General features: G+C 39.9%; 1 protein-coding gene across 3 annotated transcripts in view; it reads left to right on the forward strand.

The window, feature by feature from the left end:
* Positions 1-19036, forward strand: part of Rprd1a (regulation of nuclear pre-mRNA domain containing 1A) — a 46253-nt gene that overhangs the window by 16498 nt on the left and 10719 nt on the right. The window contains exons 2-7 of one of the 3 annotated variants that reach the window (XM_021649222.2): positions 5011-5140; positions 6811-6917; positions 6996-7093; positions 7835-7961; positions 8067-8246; positions 9410-9636. In XM_021649222.2, the coding sequence (XP_021504897.1) occupies positions 5011-5140; positions 6811-6917; positions 6996-7093; positions 7835-7961; positions 8067-8246; positions 9410-9612 (845 nt within the window). In that variant the 3' untranslated portion in view covers positions 9613-9636. Of the gene's footprint in view, positions 1-5010; positions 5141-6810; positions 6918-6995; positions 7094-7834; positions 7962-8066; positions 8247-9409; positions 9637-19036 lie in introns of those variants that run through there. The other 2 variants (XM_021649221.2, XM_060377592.1) reach the window with 2 other exon arrangements.

A 19036-nucleotide genomic window follows, 5' to 3' on the forward strand; every position in this document is an offset into this window, starting at 1 on the left:
ATTTATAACTAATCCTTTGTCAAATTTCATTCAGAAAACATAATTAAATTGTACTAAAAATTATATGCTTGCTTTTTTTTTTTTTTTTTTTAGCTCAGGTTGGTCTCACACTTACTGTTTAGTGGACAGGTCTTGAGTTCCAGATCATCCTGCTGTGTATTCCGCAACAACTAGGGTTATAGGTCAGCACTACCATATTTGGCTTAATAGAGCTTTTGAAAACATTACAACATATGTTTACTGGCCATGCCCCACCTGTGGAGGGCCATGGACAACGTACAGAGGTCAACTCTTCCCTTTACTACGTGGGCCCTGGGGATCAAACTCAGATAGTCAGGCTTGTCAACAATTGTCATTACCTTTTGATCCGTCATGCAACCCAGTACAGAATTTTTTTTTTTTTTTTAAAGATTAGGTCCCATAACATACCCACACTGACCTCAAAGTTGTGATCCTCCTGCCTCAGCCTTCTGAGTTTAGTGTAGGATTACCAAGCGTGGCTGTGGCAAACCTTTCTTTGTAATAGATAGTTGTTACAAAATAATGACTTTTCTCCTCATCTCTTTCTGTAAGACCTAAAGTGTGCACTCCCCACCCCCAGAGCGTCCATGTGCGCTTGTTGATATATAGGCTCTAGGAAGAATTTATATTTCTATACCCAGAGCACCATAAGACTTAGCTCAGGGAAGTGGGATGTACAGTGATAGTATTTCATTATATGAATATTGAGTGGCACTTAGTTGGGTTATGTTTTATTGATTAAAAATACAGCAAAGTACACAGACACAGTGGGCTATAATGTTTATGATTACTTTTATGTTGGTGTTATTGTATTTACGGAGAGAAGAAATAAAGGAAAAAGGAGCTTGCATTTTATTATAACCTAACACTAAATTGTGTTGGGTTTATAATCTGCCAGTATTTGAGGAACTTGAAAAAGTTTCTAACCCATGAATAGGGCAGACAAAATGGTTTTTGTTTTGTGCCAGTTATGATCCTTGGCACAAAGCAAACATCAAATAGAAACTGTTTAAATGAATGGAAGATGTGCAGACTAGGGAATCTTGTGAACAGCAGAAGCGTAGGAACTGGCCAGGTCAGACTTACTAGGCAGATTGTTTCTTTAGGGAATTCGGAATTTGAGGTAGAAATCCAGATCTTAATGCATGCTTGGAAAGTACTCTACTACTGAGCCACATCCCTAGCTTTTTTGTTTTGTGTTTTGGATTTTGAGACAGTCTTACTCTGCATCTTAGACTGGCTTAGAACTCCCAGTCTATTTGCAGCTGCCTCCCAGCTGCCTGCTATTACAGGCCTGTATGAAAGTATGAATGGCTGTTATTTTAAAAACTGTCTGAATTTATTTGTAAATCATTTTTGCAATTTTACTCCTGGCATTGCATTATTCATTCTCTCTCTCTTCCCCTTCCTCCTTCCCTCTTTCCTTCCTTTTTTTTTTTCCCCTTGTTGTTGTCATCCCGAGACAAGGTTTTTCTGTGTAACAGAACTAACTTTGGTTGTAAACTAGGCTGGCCTTGAAAGAGCTGCCTGCCTCTGCCTCCTCAGTGCTAGGATTAAATGTATGTGCCATCACATCTGGCATTATAAGGAATACTCAAAATTTCTTGTATTTTAACCTTGGTTCCACAAGAGGAAAAATTGAAAATAGTGCTTTGCTGTCAGGACCTAACCAATCCAAGCTGGTCAGCAAGCCCCAGGGATCTCCTTGTGCCTGCCTCCTCAGGACATTTGTTTTTCTGTGTGTTGAGATTGGATCTCATTATATAGACAAGGATGGCCTGAAACTTGGAGATTTGCTTGCTTCTGCCTTCTTGAGTGTGGTGCATAAATACATGTACTACCATGCCTAGGCCTAGGCAGCTTTCCAGAACAAGGGAAACTATAAAATCGAGATACTTCTCAAATACCTTGGTTAGTACATCAGGTAAGAAGATTGGTGCAAAATGGGAAGAACTGCACTACAGGCCTTTGATGCTGCCTGATAGAACTGACATTATTCTTAGCTGTTTTATTGTTTTGTTTTATTTTATTTGTTTGTTTGGATTTTGGAGACAGGGTGTCTCCTTGTAGTCCTGGCTGTCTTGGAACTGGCTTTGGAGACCAGGCGGGCCTAGAACTCACTTAGATCCTCCTGCCCTCTGCCTCCTAAGTGCTGAGACTAAAGCATGCTCAACCATGCCTGACTTCTTAGCTCTTTAATTGTTGAAAACTAAGGGAATCATACATTTCAAGGGATTCTTGTCTGTTAGCCACAGGATATTAGGTCTGGCACAGAGGTGGATAAGAATGGCTGTTTAGGGAGTTGAAGATAACTTAGGTTCTGGGCCTGCAACATTCCAACCTCTCCATAGCTCTGCTTTGTAGACACTTTCTTCCTAGGAATTCTTGTTCATGGTTATTCATCCAATTCATTTTGTCTGCCCGCCTGCCTGCCTGTCTTTGTCTCTCTTTCCTTCCTTCCTTTCTTCCTCCCTCTACCTTTCTCTCTCTGCCTGTCTCCCTTCAAGGTCTCATGCATACCAAGTAAGTGTTCTTCCATGGAGCTATATTCCCAGTCCTTAGAACTGGAATGTTTTGATATAAATTAAACAATATCCTCTGCTTCTGAACTTTCTCATCAGCACCTTCCTGTGCTCTGGCTCTGTGATTTCTTTTTGGGTGGACAAGAACAGTGATTTGATTATTTTTTAGTGACTGGATTCTTCTACTTGGTGTCTAAGTTGTAGACTGTCAGATTTTTTTTGGGGGGGGGTCAGGCTGAATAGCTTTCAGAAGGGCGGTAAACATCACTTTTGTTGTTGTTTTCTCTGTGTAACAGAGCCATGGCTGTCTTAGAATTTACTTTAGAGACCAGGCTGGCTTAAAACTCACAGAGATCTGCTGACCTCTGCCTCCCTGAGTGCTGGGATTAAAGGTGTGTGCCACATGCCCAGCTGAACAGCACATTTTATCCATTGCTGAACATGTAGGATGTTGGATCTCGGCTGACCTCATGCCTACCTCTTTTACTATGGATAAATTGCCTTTTTGATATTTCTTTGCTCAATTAAATAGCTATAGTAATTTTTTACATTATTTGGGTTATGTATATATGTATATATGCATATATATATACACACATACACATTGCTTAGTGTAGTGTGTAGTATATAATAAAAGTTTTAAAAAAATGATGTAACTAAGAAAGGAGCCCCTCTATTAGCTCCTATTAAAAAGTACCGCAGGCACTCTCTTACTTAGATTAGAAAAAAAAAAGTTTTAAAAATTATCTGATGGAGCTGGCACAATGTCACAAGCCTGTAATCCCAGCACTCTGGAAGGCAGAGGCAGGCGGATCTCTGGGAGTTCGAGGCCAGCCTGGTCTACAAAGTGAGTCCAGGACAGCCAAGGCTACACAGAGAAATTGTGTCTTAAAAAACAAACAAACAGACAAAAAAAAAAATATATATATATATATATATATATATATATAAATAATTTGATGGAGGCTGGACATGGTGGTGCATGTCTTTAGGAAGCAGAAGCAAGAAGCACACTGAGTTTGAGGTTAGCCTGGCCTACATAACAAAATCCAGCACAGCCAAGACTACATAGAGAAACACTGTCAAATTGGGCCGGAGAGGTGGCTCAGTGGTTAGGAAGATTGACTGCTCTCTCAGTGGGACCTAAGTTCATTTCCCAGCTCCCACATGGGGCAGCTCATAACCAATCCAGCTCCAGGGAATCTGACCTCTACAGGCATGCACATAAGGTCACATACACTCTCACAGATAGAATGCATATACACACATTACTAAAATAAAATCTTAAAATCATTTGATGGGAGACAAAGTGAAAACTTGATAACTATTGGGTTTTTTTCCTGGGTATGATTGAGAGGGTGCCCATAAGTAAAAAGAGAATACCCTTATAACCCTTATAATCCTCTTCACAAGAGGGTCTTGATGTCTTCACTGGCTATATCATGTAACCAGACAAAAACTCAGTGAACTAGATACTGGTGATTATTAGATTTTTTACATTGTTCCACACCAGCAACTTTTAAAAGCAGGAGAAGGATCTGGTAGCAACATGAACAGGCAGCTTAAGAATGTCATGGCTCAACTTAGAGCCTAATTATCCCTCACTTTGTGTTTTATTGTGTAGTGTGAGAAGGCTGTTATAGGTGTGAACTGAAAAGTGGGGTAGGGAGGTGGGGGTGGAAGTGAGTTTTCCACTAGGTGTTACAGTCAGCTCTTCTAAATGAGATTGTCTTATCAGAAGAAGTGGTCTATACCCTTTGGCTAAGCTGCTGTATTAACAGCTGGGATGCCTCTTTGGTTTGCAGCTGAAAACAGGCCTGGCAAGGTTCAGGCCCAGCTGTCAGGAAGATGGGTCCAGGTCTGGAGAGTACTTAAATGGCTGTGCTGCTAGGAGTTAAGAGGCAAATTTCCAGGGAGGAGGGGAACATCCCTCCCTCCCCCCAATAAATGAGGAATCTCAAGTGGCTGTGGTGGAAAGCTGATGGTAATACCCAGCACCTTTATTTCATGTGAAATCAGGGATTTATAAACTTTTGAGGGCGAATTTCTTTGATTCCATGGGACTAGAGGTGCAAGGGAACACTGGATTTGCATATAGTGGTATGGTTTTATCACAAGGAAAACATAGTATTTAATTATCCTATAGGTGGGGGAAAATCTCCAGGTACAATTGAAGGTCATTTTGCTGAAAGCTAGGATCTCTTTAGCATAGGGTGGGGTATTTCCTGGAGTCCTCACATGCTTGCTGAACAGGTTTCTTATCAGGAAGGGCCCTGTAATCTTCACTGAGGGTTATGTGATGTTCCTTACAGGTTTTAGGGTTCATATAGAGAGGACACCGTCCTGAGAAAGGGAGTTGACAGTTATTGACAGAGCTCAGAGACTATCTGAAATGTCAGACTTTCCCCAGCAGAGTCCCATAGTTTTAGTATCTTAATTTTTTTTTTTTTCTTTTCTAATTTTTTAGCCAAACCCAACAGGAAGCTTACTTTTCTCTACCTGGCCAATGATGTCATTCAGAACAGCAAAAGGAAGGGACCAGAGTTCACAAAAGATTTTGCACCAGTCATAGTGGAGGCATTCAAGCATGTTTCAAGGTAGGATCCTTTCTATATATGAGGTAAGGTTTAGAATAAGCAAGATAAACAGGATGTGTTTATTTGAAGCTTTCATGCAGTATGTGATGTTTTTGCTTTCTGTGAGGCTTTGAGCTGCTGCTGAGGCATTTGGAGTACATGAATTACAGCTTTCCTGTAAGGGATCAGAAGTCCTGCTGTATCCTGCTGGGATTAACATCACTGAGAGTAAACAAGGAACTGAACTGAAAATGTATGCTTGTAGAACTACATCTTATGTCTGATATTCTGGACTTAATATCACAATATTTTTGTTTTCTAGTGTGTGTATATATTTCTTAACCTTTTTAAGTGCTTTAGAAATTAAGAATATTGAGCCCACCTTGGTGGTTCACACCTTTAATCCTAGCACTCAGGAGGCAAAGGCAGGCAAATCTCTGTGAGTTCAAGGCCAGCCTGGTTTACAAAGTGAGTCCAGGACAGCCAAGGCTGTTACATAGAAAAACCTTCTCTGGGGGTCGAGGGGTTAATATAAAGAATATTTAAAATAATCATAAACTTTTCAAAAGATTTTCTTAAAGTAATTTTTTTCTGTGCATTTTTATTTATTTATTACAATTTGTTCACTTTGTATCCCAGCTGAAGCTCCCTCCCTCACCCCTTCCACCCTCCCTCCTTCCCTCTTCTCCTCCCATACCCATCTTGTAGTCCACTGATAGGTGAGGTCCTCCTCCCCTTCCCTCTGACCCTTGCCTATCAGGTCTCATCAAAACTGTCTGCATAGTCTTCCTCTGTGGCCTGGTAAGGCTGCTCCCGCCTCAGGGGGAGGTGATCAAAGAGCCAGCCACTGAGTTCATGTCAGAGACAGTTCCTGTTCCAGTTACTAGAGAACCCACTTGGAGACTGAGCTGCCATGGGTTACATCTGTGCAGGGGTTCTAGGTTATCTCCATGAATGGTCCTTGGTTGGAGTATCAGTCTGCTTGAGGTAATTTTGTGTGTGGAAATCTTTTAGTTTATGCACTCTAAAATGTTTCTTTCATTTATTTTTTTGTGTGTGTGTACATGTACCAGTGCACACAGATGGAGATTAGAGTTTTTTGTTTGTTTGTTTCCTATAATGTGGGTCTCAGGATTGTACTCAGGATTGTACAATCCTGAGTTCGTGAGACAAATGCAAAACCCAGGTGAGGTAGTGCTGAAGGAAATGGCAAATGGTTGAAAGTCACTTTGTCCTATTTTCCTTAAGGCCAGTATTCAGATTTGCTCTTACTGTTCAGATCCTCCTGATCTCTAACCGGGCTGCATCTCTCAGGGTGCTATTTGAGGCACCACGTTCTCATTCATAGTGCTTATGAACTAGAGGTGCTGTAATAAAGCTTCATTTGATTTCCATGACAAAGATGTTGGTAGGTTCGGTACATTTAAAAGTGTACTGGAACTGTATTTTAGCTCCTTTTACTTGGGAACATTGTCTCTGTAAAGCCCTAGTGCCTGTTCCTAAAACTGACAATTAAAACCATTTTGATGTGTTACTGAGTGAAGTGAGGGCAGTATTGCAGTCACATCCCGCCTGAGTACGTCCGTTGGGAGCTAGTTTTTGGTCCTGTTTTAAATACCATTACTTTGTGGTGGCACTCACTGTGCAGTTTTACTGTTAGTGTTTTAATTGTTTGTTTTTTTTTAATTTAGTGAAACTGATGAAAGTTGCAAGAAGCACCTTGGGAGAGTGTTATCTATTTGGGAAGAACGATCTGTTTATGAAAATGATGTATTAGAGCAACTTAAGCACGCCCTGTGTAAGTATAGGCTCTTGATCTCATTGTGTGATCCTCTCAGGAAAAAAGCTCATTAAAACTTCATGTTTTTAAAATCAGATGGAGATAAGAAGACGAGGAAGAGGACTTATGAGCAAATAAAGGTGGATGAGAATGAAAATTGTTCCTCTCTAGGGTCCCCAAGTGAACCACCACAGGTAAAAACTCAAGACAGCTCTGGGATTTTACTCTGTGACCTTTGGGCTTTGACACATTCAGTGTTCTGGGTACAAGAAAGGCACTAAATTAATCTCTTTTCTGGTTAACAAATTGCTTTTCTTTGAAGTAGTATGCTGTGCGTATATATGTGTGTGTTTGTGTGTATAAGGGGGGGTTTGAAAGATTTTGTTATGTTTGTTTTTTGAGATAGGGTTTGTGTGTAGCCTGGCTGCCCTGGAACTCATTATATAGACCAGGCTGGCCTCTAACCATCAGTTAAAGTAGCCCCCTAACTACTGGAATTCAAAGCGCGTACCAGCATCACCAGGCTAGTTTCTTTACTTAAAATATCAAAAAGGATGGGACCCAGGAGAGGTGGCTTGTTGGTTAAAAAACACTGCTGCTCTTAACCTCAGTTAAGCTGAGTTAGTCTCAGCACCCATTAGGTAGCTCACAAAATCTGTAATCCAGTTTCAGGGCATCTGACACACTTTTCTGGCCTCTGGGGTCACCAGGCATGATCTTGTTGCACAAATAGATACACATGGAGACAAAACATATGAAAAACATTAGTCTAAAATGTTATTTTTAAAAAGGTTGCCTTAAAAAGTGTTAAATTTTTGGGGACTTCTTGCTAGTGAATACTTCATAAGGATTAGGAATATGAAAGAGGTGTCAAGTCCTTTATATTGTTAGTTTTATTTTTTATTTTTTGGTTCTGAAGTTGTATAATTTTTTAGACTCTCGACCTTGTTAGAGCATTACAAGATTTAGAAAATGCAGCCTCAGGTGACGCAGCAGTCCATCAAAGGATCGCTTCTTTGCCTGTTGAAGTTCAAGAAGTATCCCTGCTTGAGAAAATAACAGGTAAGGACAGAAAGTGAGATCCAGGATGTTGTTTGGGAGGCAGGGTATGGGAGCAGCATGTCGTCATTTTCTCGGGTAATAATTGCTACTCTCCGCCTTTCTTAGATAAGGAATCTGGAGAGAGGCTTTCTAAGATGGTAGAGGATGCTTGTATGCTGCTGGCAGACTATAATGGCAGACTGGCGGCAGAGATAGATGATAGGAAGCAGCTCACCCGAATGTTAGCAGATTTTCTTCGCTGTCAAAAGGAAGCCCTTGCAGAGAAAGAACATAAATTGGAAGTGCGTAACCTTTTCCTTCTTTAGTGCCTATTTAATTTAATTTAATTTAATTTTCATATGCCTTAATTTGTCTGTGTATCTTAAAGTTCTTGCATTATGGACTGTTTTAGGCAGTGGCCCAGGTAAGCTTTTTCTTGCTATCAAGAGCTTTTCTCTGCACTTGAACCACAGCATCCTGATTAAGTAAACCTGAAATTTTGGTATTAGAAGAATTTGTTATATTTGAAAATTATTTATGTGAAATTCCATGTAGTAGTAGAAATTTAAACCCTTCAAGCACAAAAATAATAGGAAAATAACAAGTCTAATGAAGTCTTGTGTTAGTGGTAATAAATGGTTCGGTTTATTGCATTCCTATTCTTAGCATGTATCCTCTTTTAGGTCAGTCATTAAGTATGCAAATTATTCTCTCCAATTGTTGTTTCTCACACTTAACATATTCCTCAACATGTATACTCTGTGGGCTTACACATGCTCTTCTAAGGTAATTGATGGATCAGGTATAGTTGTTACAGTTGGACAAGTCTGGAGGCTCAGGACCTAATAAAGAAGCAGCCCCTTATTCTTGAGCAGAGAACCTTGTTGGCATGGGAGAGCTGGGTTTGGTTTTATTTGAAAACAGACTGTTGGATTGACTGGTTCTTACTTGAACTGTTTTAATTCCAATGCTATGTAAGATTGTCCTGCCTTTTATTTATAAGACAGCTCATTCTAAGTTTGTAGGTGTATCATGGTACTGCCTCCTAAGTCTGTTTTTTATTATTTAGCCCTTGGTGCCCCAGTAAGCCCCAGGAGGTGCTTAGACTGGCTTATACTGCTATTACAGTTCTGAGAGCTGTTTGATTATTCCACCCCAAGTGCTCAGCTCCTTATTGTGCACTGTCATTTTTCAGTTTGCTCCCTCTGCTCACGTAAACTTGCTCATTTATTGGCACTATGCTCTGTCCTGGAAGAGGTTGCCCAATTGAAATGGAAAAGATGCAGTGGAATTTCTTAGAACATGAATCTGGTAGTTGACTTACCTGTGTGTGATGTTGTAGTGGCCTTTCATCCTGATGTACCATTACTTGTTTCACTGTTTGCAGCACTAAGGGTGAGTATGTCAATGGTTTTTGTCTTCAGCCTTTTGGTACAGCTTCTTTAACTTCTGTCGAGCTTCTGTTGCAGATATTGGACACGGCGTATCTTCTATTGATGCCATCACCAATAGCATATTCTTCCAGCTAAAAATAAACATCAAACTCCAAAGCCTGTATTGTCTCATGTTTTTGAAAATTGAAGCACGAAGCTTTATTATTCTACCTAATATACCTGCTTTCTCACTTTTGATGTTGACTACCATTGGTTTTGAAAATAGCGTTTATATTTGACACGCAACTGTAGAAAATAGATCACCACCCACCCACCCCCGCCCCTTTGGCTGGTGCGATCTAGCTAAATTTTCTACCTCATAGTCATACACAGAGCTGATGATGGTAATGCTACCATTTTCCATGTCTCAGGGGTACTGTTGTAGGCACTTCACATAATCACCTCATTCAGTCCTACACAGCAGGGTGTGTTATTATCCACACTTTGTAGTCACGGGTGTAGGGCATAAGGAGATGAAGTAGCTCCCGCGCTTTCACAGAGCACTTTCGGATTGTTAGGAGAGGCCAGACAGTGCCTCCCGCATCAATGCATTCTACTTCAAAAGCCATCCTGCCTTCCTATTCTTACAGGAAGAAGTATACCCTGTGGCCAAATCACAAGTCTTATTTCTCCAGCTTTCTAATCCTTCCTTTTCCATCTAATCACTGGGTTAAAATAAAGTCTTAGAGGGAGGTTTATCGTTCAGCATGACTGATTTTCTTTTTTCCTCCTTTTTTTTGAGTCACATGTATTTCTTTTTTTTTTTTCTTTTTCTTTTTCTTTTTTTCTTTTTTTTTTAGAAGATGTATTTATTATGTATACAGGCCAGAAGGCGGCACCAGACTTCATTATAGATAGGCTGTGAGCCATGGTGTGGTTTCTGGAAATCAAACTAAGGACTTTGGGAAGAGCAGCCAGCGCTCTTAACCTCTGAGCCAACTCTCCAGCCCACATGATTGAATTTTATATTGAAGAAACCACCTCAATTATGATCAGATTTTTTTATTTAAAAATCTTTTGGGGTTTTCAACACAGGGATTCTCTGTGTAACTCTGGCTGTCCTGTTCCATGCTGGCCTCGAACTCAGCGATCTGCCTTCTGACTGCTAGCTTTAAAGGTGTGTGCCACCATGCTCAGCTCATGATCATATTTTAAAGATGCTCAAATAGCAAGAACTCACTGTACATTGTCATTGAGAAGAAATCAGATATTTAGACATGCTTTGTATTAGTTGGCATCAACACCCTGAAGCAGGGACTGAGGATTGAAAGTTTGTGGTTTTCTAAGTCACAGTCCTTAGCAGTCTCAGTTAAAATGCAACAAAAGTATCAGTCTTGAGAAAGCTACTATTAAAGCATTTGATATCAGTGAAAGCATGAAGTGTTCATAACAGTTTTGGTGTATTTGGTAATCACCTTTTTATTAACTTTGGTTAGTAAACAGATAATAGACTGTTATCGGATAACAGTTAGAGAATAGAACTAGCATCAGGTGTAGTACTTGCAAGGCTGAGGCAAGGAGATCCTGAGATTAAGACCAGCTGGGGTCACATAGCAGTTGTCTGACAAGGGGCAGGAAAAGATAGATAGTAAGTAGATAGATCTGATAGGTGATACTATTTGATTTGGTCTGGAATCTCAAGCTTCCTGCCTTGGCCTCAGGAGCACTGGGATTGTGTCTACCACTATAACATGATTTAAAGTGACATTTTCATTTGATGTTTTTGGAGAGGAACCAATGTACAGATGGAAATTCTTTCATATCAATAAGATCCTTGATTGCTCAGTTTCTACAATATAGTTTGTGGAAGGGAATGTGCTTTTATGAAGTGCTTGATGCCCTTATCTCAGCACTCAGGAGGCAGAGGCAGGCAGATCTCTGAGTTTAATGCCAGCCTGCTCTACAAAGCATAGTAGTCATTGTGTGAATGTTGGCTATTAAAGCTCATTCTGGGGTGGAAAGATGGCTCACTGAGTAAAATGCTTTCTAGGTAAGCCTGAAGAGCTGTGTTAGGATCTGTAGCCCCTATGGAAATGATGGGCATGGTGATGTGTACCCAAGATCCCAGTACCAGGAGGCAGAGACAGAGCCCCTAGGGCTTGCCAGTCAGTCTGGATAGCTGAATCTGAGTTCCAGGTCCAGTGAGAGACCCTTAAAGTGGAAGCAGTGTAGGGAGATACCTTGACTGTGACCTCTGTCTTTCACATGCATTTGTGCTCAGACACAAAAGCTGTTCCTTCTTGAGGTGTTGTCATGTTGCCTTTGTTAAACTGTTTGCATTCATTATAGTAATTTGCTATGGGCAGAACAATGGAGCAAGTTTGCATAGCTATATAACTCTTCTTCGAAGGATCTGCTCTCAGTAGGTCTCATTCATGCTAGGCTTCTGCTTTTCCATTGAGCTGCATTTCCAGGCCAGACTCTTAAAGCCTGCAGCATGAGGACGTCTTTTTTGTGTGTAATTTCACCTGTGCTGAGTACTGGTAATCTTTTTGGTGGTTGTATGTTTGATTGGTTGGAAGTGTTTGCTTTATTTTTCCTATAATTCTTATATCTTTTCACCACTCTTAGGTTCTGATTTTATGTCTTCACATGTCTTTGCCTGTGTGTGTGTGTATATACATATGTACATATACATATTTACATACATAAATGCATATATAACTCCCATATATGCCGTAAATATCCTCTGATATTTTATATTGTTTTTCAGTAATTTTATTGAAATTTGCATATGATACAGAGTTGTGACTTTTTTTGAGACAGGGTTTCTCTGTGTAGCTTTGGCTGTCCTAGACTCAGTTTGTAGACCAGGCTGGCCCCAAACTCAGAGATCTACCTGCCTCTGCCTCCATGAGTGCTGGGATTACAGTCGAGTGCCACTGTGCCCAGCGAGGTGTGACAAATTTTAAGTGACAGTTAAGTGTTCCTTTACTGATTAATAATTAATAGACCAGGTGTAGTGTTTCTTGTCTCTCTCTCTCTCTTTTGGTTCTTTTAATTGTAGCACACTGTAGATTGAAGCACGAAGGCATGAGTTTGAGGCCAGCTTGGTCTTTGAGGAGGTTCCAGGGTGGCCTCTACTTAGTGAGATTCTGTCCCAGCCTTCTCCCCTAAAGCCCCAAAATAGTGACTCTTTTTTTACTAGTCTTGTGAAATGCCATTCCCGCAAAACTTAATTCCTACATGTCCATACTGACCTGTAAGTCTTGCATTTAATTGTGAACATTGTGAATTTGATCACTTTCTCATCGTTCATGTTTGTCATTTCAACTAATCTTCATTGTTCTGTGTATGAAATTTTATTCCTCATTTTCATGCTTTGCATTTTAATTGGGAATGCTCATTCTTTTATCATGTCATGGGTCATTTTTTTTCCCTATCATTAGTACCTGAGATAGTTTAATTTACAAGTAGATAGAATAAGGAGTTAATAACAATGCAATAATTAAAATAAGGTATTGAAATAAGCATATGAAGCGTGGTTTTTCTTCCTCTCGATACCTCGGTTTGCTATAGTAAAATTTGTGGGCCATGGTGGCTGAGAATGACTGACACTGTGGAGAGAGAAAGCTGGGAAGAGGACCGCCAGAAATTTGGCTCTGTGGTTTGAACAAAGGAGAAAATGGCCACTTTTTACGTTGTGAAAGTGTTATTTTCTCCTTTAAAGAGAGGAACACCTTAGTGATCTAAGACTGCAGGAGCAGAGTGGCCAGTGCTGGGCAGTGAGCAGTGCTGGGGCTGAAAAGAGGACAGTGCCAAGTGCATCTGGATTCTTGGGATTGAATTCCCCTCTGTCCTTACTCATGCATGGGGCAGAGAGCATGTGCGGGTGAACAGGTGTGCTGCCTGCAGAGCACTTAGCTGGTCAGCCACCTATAGTTTAGCACTTTAGCAGCTGAGGGTTCTTAGGAGTGAGATGAAAGTCAAAGTAGGTTGGAATTGCAGTGAGGAAGGCACTTGAAATTCCACGAAGAGATGGTTACAAAAGTTCATAGTGCAGGAAGGAACAGTGGCACTGATGGTACTCTGGTTGCTGAGTGAACGAGAGAGGGAAGGTGAGCGACGCTGAGCCTTACAGGGCTTTATCTAAAGTGTTAGTATGCCTGCAGTGGTGGTCTGAGCTGCCCGAGTAGTAGCAATGAAGTGTTGGACAAGTTCTTGCTCTGAAGCCCAGGCTGGCCTCTGTTGCTTACAAGTGTGCACCACCATGCCTGTTAGAGGTAAAGTTTTGTTACTACTGTAAAGATAGTGTGTGGTCATAGTTTTGTACCAATTGCTAAAGGCATAGATGCTACCTACAATTCCATTATTCCTTTTAACGAGAATTTAAGGATGAGATTGTTGTACTCACAACTGTTGTCTTATTTTGCACATTTACTATAAACAGTTCCATATAATTATCACCCCCCCATTTCCTTTTATTTTAAGGGATAAAATAAAAAACCCTGAACTTTGCCCATTCTAAGCAAGCTTTCTACAATATACTCTTTGCTTGATTACCAATCTGACTTTAAATAGCCAGGTTATGGAGGGGCCTACAGCTGGGATACAAAGTAAATAAACTAATTAACATAAAAAAACAAAAATTTAATTAAAAAAATAGCCAGGTTATATCCTGTTTTACAGATTAGTAACTAACTGTCCACCTGCATTGTTTCAGTTTGTTGTTGAAAACTACTGGCTTAAATAACATTTGGGATGTCTGTTAAATTCAACTTTATGTTAGAAAATCCTGCTCCGAGTTTCTTTCAAGTTAAATCTTTGCTTATTTCTGGTAGTTTCAAGTGCTTATGAGGAAAAAAAGTGAGCCAATAGGAAATAATGTTTTTGTTTTGTTTTGTTTTTCAATGTGTACAGTATTCTGCCTGCATGTGTGCCCGTAGGCCAGGAGAGGGCACCCTTTCTAGTTAGAGGTGGTTTTGAGCCACCATGTGGTTGTTGGGAATTGAACTCAGGACCTCTGGAAGAGCAGTCAGTGCTCTTAACAAACTCTGAGCCATCTCGCCAGCCCAAAATACATGGTATTATGTGTGTGTGTGTGTGTGTGTGTGTGCTGCTGGATATCAGCCTCTGTTTCCCTCGTACCTTTGACTTAGTAATTTTGAGACAAGATCTCTTACTAGCTTTGTACTTGGCAAGTAGGCTACACTGGTTGGCTAATGAGTCTCCGAAATCTTCCTGTCTCTGATTTTTCCTGGTGATAGGATTACAAGTGTGCCTCACCACATTCAGATTTTTTTTCCTGGGTTCTGGAAACCAAATCCAGTTCATCATGCTTGCAAGGCCTCTCATCTTTTTTTACAGCCTTTTCTGTAGTGTTGATGTATATTCCATTGTTGCATGTTGTGCATCTAGAACTCTTCTTGCAAATCTGAAGCTTTTCACCCAGGAAACAAGTTTTCCATGCTTTCCTTTTACTTAGGTTGACTTTTACCTTGATTTTTAGAGTAATGAAATGCTTGTTTAATTTGCATTACAACTTCTAGGTCCATCTATTCTACAGCCTGTCAAAAACAATTTAGTTCCTTTTATTGATGTTTAAAGGGTAAGTTTTCAGGCATTCTATTGTTTTGTTGATTGGCTTGAAAAGTCATTCTGGCCAGGCCAAGTGGCTTACTCCTTTATTCCTACATTTGGGAGACAGAGGTGGGTGGATGGATTTCTTTGAGTTTGAGGCTGACTTTGAGTTTGGTCTTCATAGTGAGTTCCAGGACAGCCAGAGCTACACAGATCCTGTCTCAACAAAAGAGACAAGAAAGAAAGAACAGTTATTCTAGTTGACTATGTCAAAATTCTCTTCAGTAAACAGTAGCTTTACTTTTCTGCATTAGAAGCTCGATTTTGTTTTTATCATGCACACACCAGGATGTTAGTCTTCCTATTTTAACCATTTCTAAAATGTTTTTTTTTCTATATTTTATTAAGCTATTGATGGTTTTTGCCTTAGTCTTCTGGAATGCAGTCTTTGTTTGTCTGTTGTTGTTAGTGGTTGTGGCGTCATCTCATCTTTTCTGTTGCTTTTGTTCATTGAGATAAGATGTCTCTAGCATGGGCTGGCCTGAAATGGGAGATTGTTCCCCCTCAGTTTTCCAAGTGTTGGAATTAAGCATTTTCCACCATGCCTAGATTAAAGTTGAGAGAGTTGGTTTTGTAGGTTTGTTTCAGGTCTGCATTGAGGAAAAGGATTTACTGTCACAGGTTTAACTAGTTTGTTGATTATTGTTTAGGTGAGTGAAGAGGTAGTCGGAAAGTCAGGACTAGGACTTCTGGACACACCTGAGACCTGACTGGAAGTGGGTTTTCCCAGTGTATGCTGACTACTGTCGAGTATGCCCGCTATTGTCATAGCCTGTGGGATTTTACCTTGTTTTGGGGAGCCACAGGAAACAGGCTTCCTTTTTAAAATGACTTGAAGTGAGTTAGCAAGGATCATGAATATCTGCCGTGACTAAAATATTCAGACCTTCGGAGCTTGGCAGAGATCACAGCAGTGTCAGACTTGTTCAGCATAAATATAAAAACTTACTAATTAGCTCCTGTGCATTTTCTACAAATGCGAGTATGTGCTTCTTGTTGAGTTTGTTAATTCCTTAGGCTTTTGATTGCTATCATGTACTTGTTTAAAGCGTGCTCTTTTTTTCCTTCCTTTCTCCTTTCCTTTTTCTTTTTCTTTTTTTTGTCCTCCCCATTCCCTCCCCTCCCTTCTCCTTTCTCCTCCCCTCTCCTTTTCTTTCTTTCCTTTCCTCAGGGTCTCGCCACATAGCCCTGGCTGTCCTAGAACTCAATATGTAGACCAGATTGACCTTGAATTTGCAGAGATCCATCTGCTTCTGCCAAGCACCACTTTTATTTTCCTGATCCATGGACTGAATAATTAGGAAAATAAACATTTTGAAGTACATGCTTAATAGACAAGTTATGGCCTCTGAGGGAAAAAAAAATCTTAGGATAATAAATTTGTGAAATATTATCTTTCTGTTTTTTTAGAGAATATTCAACAAATTCCAAAAAGTCTTTTCTATGACAAAATAATTTAAGGTATTTTAAAAAAATTGTTAATGTTTTATTATGATAATTTTATACATTTATACAATTATTTTGATCATATTCATCTCTGTTACCCTCTTCTCCCTTCTGTACTGAAGAATATGTGTCTTCCTTGGCAGCAATTATCTGGGCACTGAGTTGTTTGTAGTTCAGTGGTACAGAACTTGCCTAGCATGCATGAGGCTTTAGGATTGGTCCACTGTTATCTCAGTACTGTGAGAGTTGGTAGAGTAGGGTTGTAGAGAGTAAAAATGGTCACAGTTGAGTAACCATTGGAGATGCCCTAACTTGTTAGTGTCCGTCATAAGACACATGCAATAGGTGCTATGTATGAGAAAATGTCTTACTTTTTTTCTGGATCATCAAAGGCATTTTCAATAATTCTAGATAAGGCAAGAAAGAAAAAATATAAGCAACAGCAGTAAAGATATAATGGCTGTGACCTAAGAACAGGGCATGGCACAGCAAAGTGAGACAAGGTTGGGTTTGTAGTAGAGTTAGTATGTTATGGTTGTTTTTACCTGTGAGCTTGATACAGTTACAAACATGTTTAGAAAGAACTGGCAAGATGGTCTAGTGGGTAAAGCCACTTGCTGCCACACCTGATAATCTGGGTTTAGCCCCTGGTCCCTACATGGGAGAAAGAGAACTGATTTTTACAAGTTGTCCTCTGATATCCACAAGCGAATGGACACAATACATTAAAAACACCTTGAAATGTGTATAAATCAAAGTATTGGGAGATCAGTGTTAGGGCTCAGCAGGTAAAGGCACTTGCTGCTAAGCTTGACCTGAGTTTGATCCCCAGAACCCATGTGGAGGAAGGCAAGAGCTGATGCCTTCAAGTTGTCTTAAGTCCTTGAATCCTATGTCCTGGTACATGCATGCCCCCTTCTGGATGGATGGATGGATGGATGGATGGATGGATGGATGGATGGATGGATGAATGGATAAATTATTAGGCTGGGGGTATAGCTCAGTTGGTAGTGTGTTTGCCTAGCATGCATGAAGCTTTGAGTTTGATCGAGCACCACAAAGGTACATACCTGTAATGCCAGCACTGGGGGGTGGAGGTAGGATCAGAAGTTCAAGGTCATGCTTAACCACATAGTGAGTTGGAAGCCAGCCTGAGCTATATGGGACCCCTTCTAAAAAATACAGTGTATCAACATTTGTGTATGATAAACAGAACTGGATATTTTTTTCCAGTTTTTAAAAGGTTTTAATTACCTTGACTTACAAGTTCTTTAGTATTCAAGGTATAAATTTTGTACGCCCAGTAAGTGAATTACAAAATGCCGAAATGTAGTTTAAAAGTTTCCCCTTGGAGTTAAAGAAGAGGAAAATTGAGCAGTTTTTAGTGGATTAAATGTTTCTGTGTGCTGATTTTGATGTCATTGTTGTGAATTTATATGCCGAACAAAAGATGTAGAAATCATCTCTTGGTTCTTTTTTGAATCCACAATACCTTCCATTTGTGCTACTGGAATTTTTTTGATGCTGAATTGCAGCCAGTTCACATATATGACATACTTTTTCCTGTGGTGTGGCACACAGTATCAGCAGCTGAAAGTCAGTATGAATGGACCAACATTTGCTACTCATGTTGTCACTGTGTCTTTCATAAGTCAATCCATAGAGCCTGCTGTGTAGAACTGAAGTGTGAGGTATAGAATCCACATGTGACAGGAACAGGAAGCTGTTTGATACTAGTATATACTATAGCATAGTGAACTATATGTGGAAGTAGGCTACAGGTAGGTAGTTTTGAAGTTTGATAGTGGAAGTAGGATGAGACAAGGGAACAAAACAGTGATTAACAGTACAGTGTTTTTTGTTCTGTAACCAAAATATGCTGTGTTTTCAGCATTAGGGTTTTAAAATCTGGTTCTAGTGTGCAACCAAAAGTGATGGCAACAGCTTGTGTTTAAGGGGCCTCTGACCAATAACTCATGAGGAGGTGTCCCAGGGCTGGCTCTTAAACAGTGTTTAAACATTTAAGGACAGCCTGGCGACATCTAGAGTAATGGAATGTCATAGTAGAATTTGATCAGGCCTACTGGCCTGTAGTCAGTCTCTAGAACAGTAATTGCTGCAGAACAAAGTCTGCTTCATTCTTGTTCCAATATAATGTAATTAGTGCCTGGGAGTTTATAGGAACAATCAGTATACTTCAAAATTGAGATAATTCACATGTCACAGTGTGGAACTAAGTAGAAACTGATTGTGATAAAAATTTCGTGTTTATTATGCCACAGTGTTTTAAATTATTTTAATTTCAAAGAATATTTTAGTTAGTGGACTGTTGAGAATGTAACTATGTTTAGATTTTCTGGATAAGAAAAAAGATACGCACCCTGCACCTAAGCAGCCTCAGAAACCTATTATAGAATAATTAGGAGATAGCTAGTTCTTTGTTGCCACCTGCTTTGAAAAATGCTTTTGCTTACATAGCAAGTTGCTCAGAGCTTTCTCTGAAAACTCACCCAAGATTAGCCAACTCACCCATCATTAAGATTTGTTATTTACTAGGTTAATACCAAGTAGGGGGAAGCACTGGTCAATGTAGCTGTTAGCTAGATGATGTAGATAAGATGGCATTGAGCTGAACTA

This window comes from Meriones unguiculatus, chromosome 2, assembly GCF_030254825.1.
Source record: "Meriones unguiculatus strain TT.TT164.6M chromosome 2, Bangor_MerUng_6.1, whole genome shotgun sequence".
Taxonomy (NCBI): domain Eukaryota; kingdom Metazoa; phylum Chordata; class Mammalia; order Rodentia; family Muridae; genus Meriones; species Meriones unguiculatus.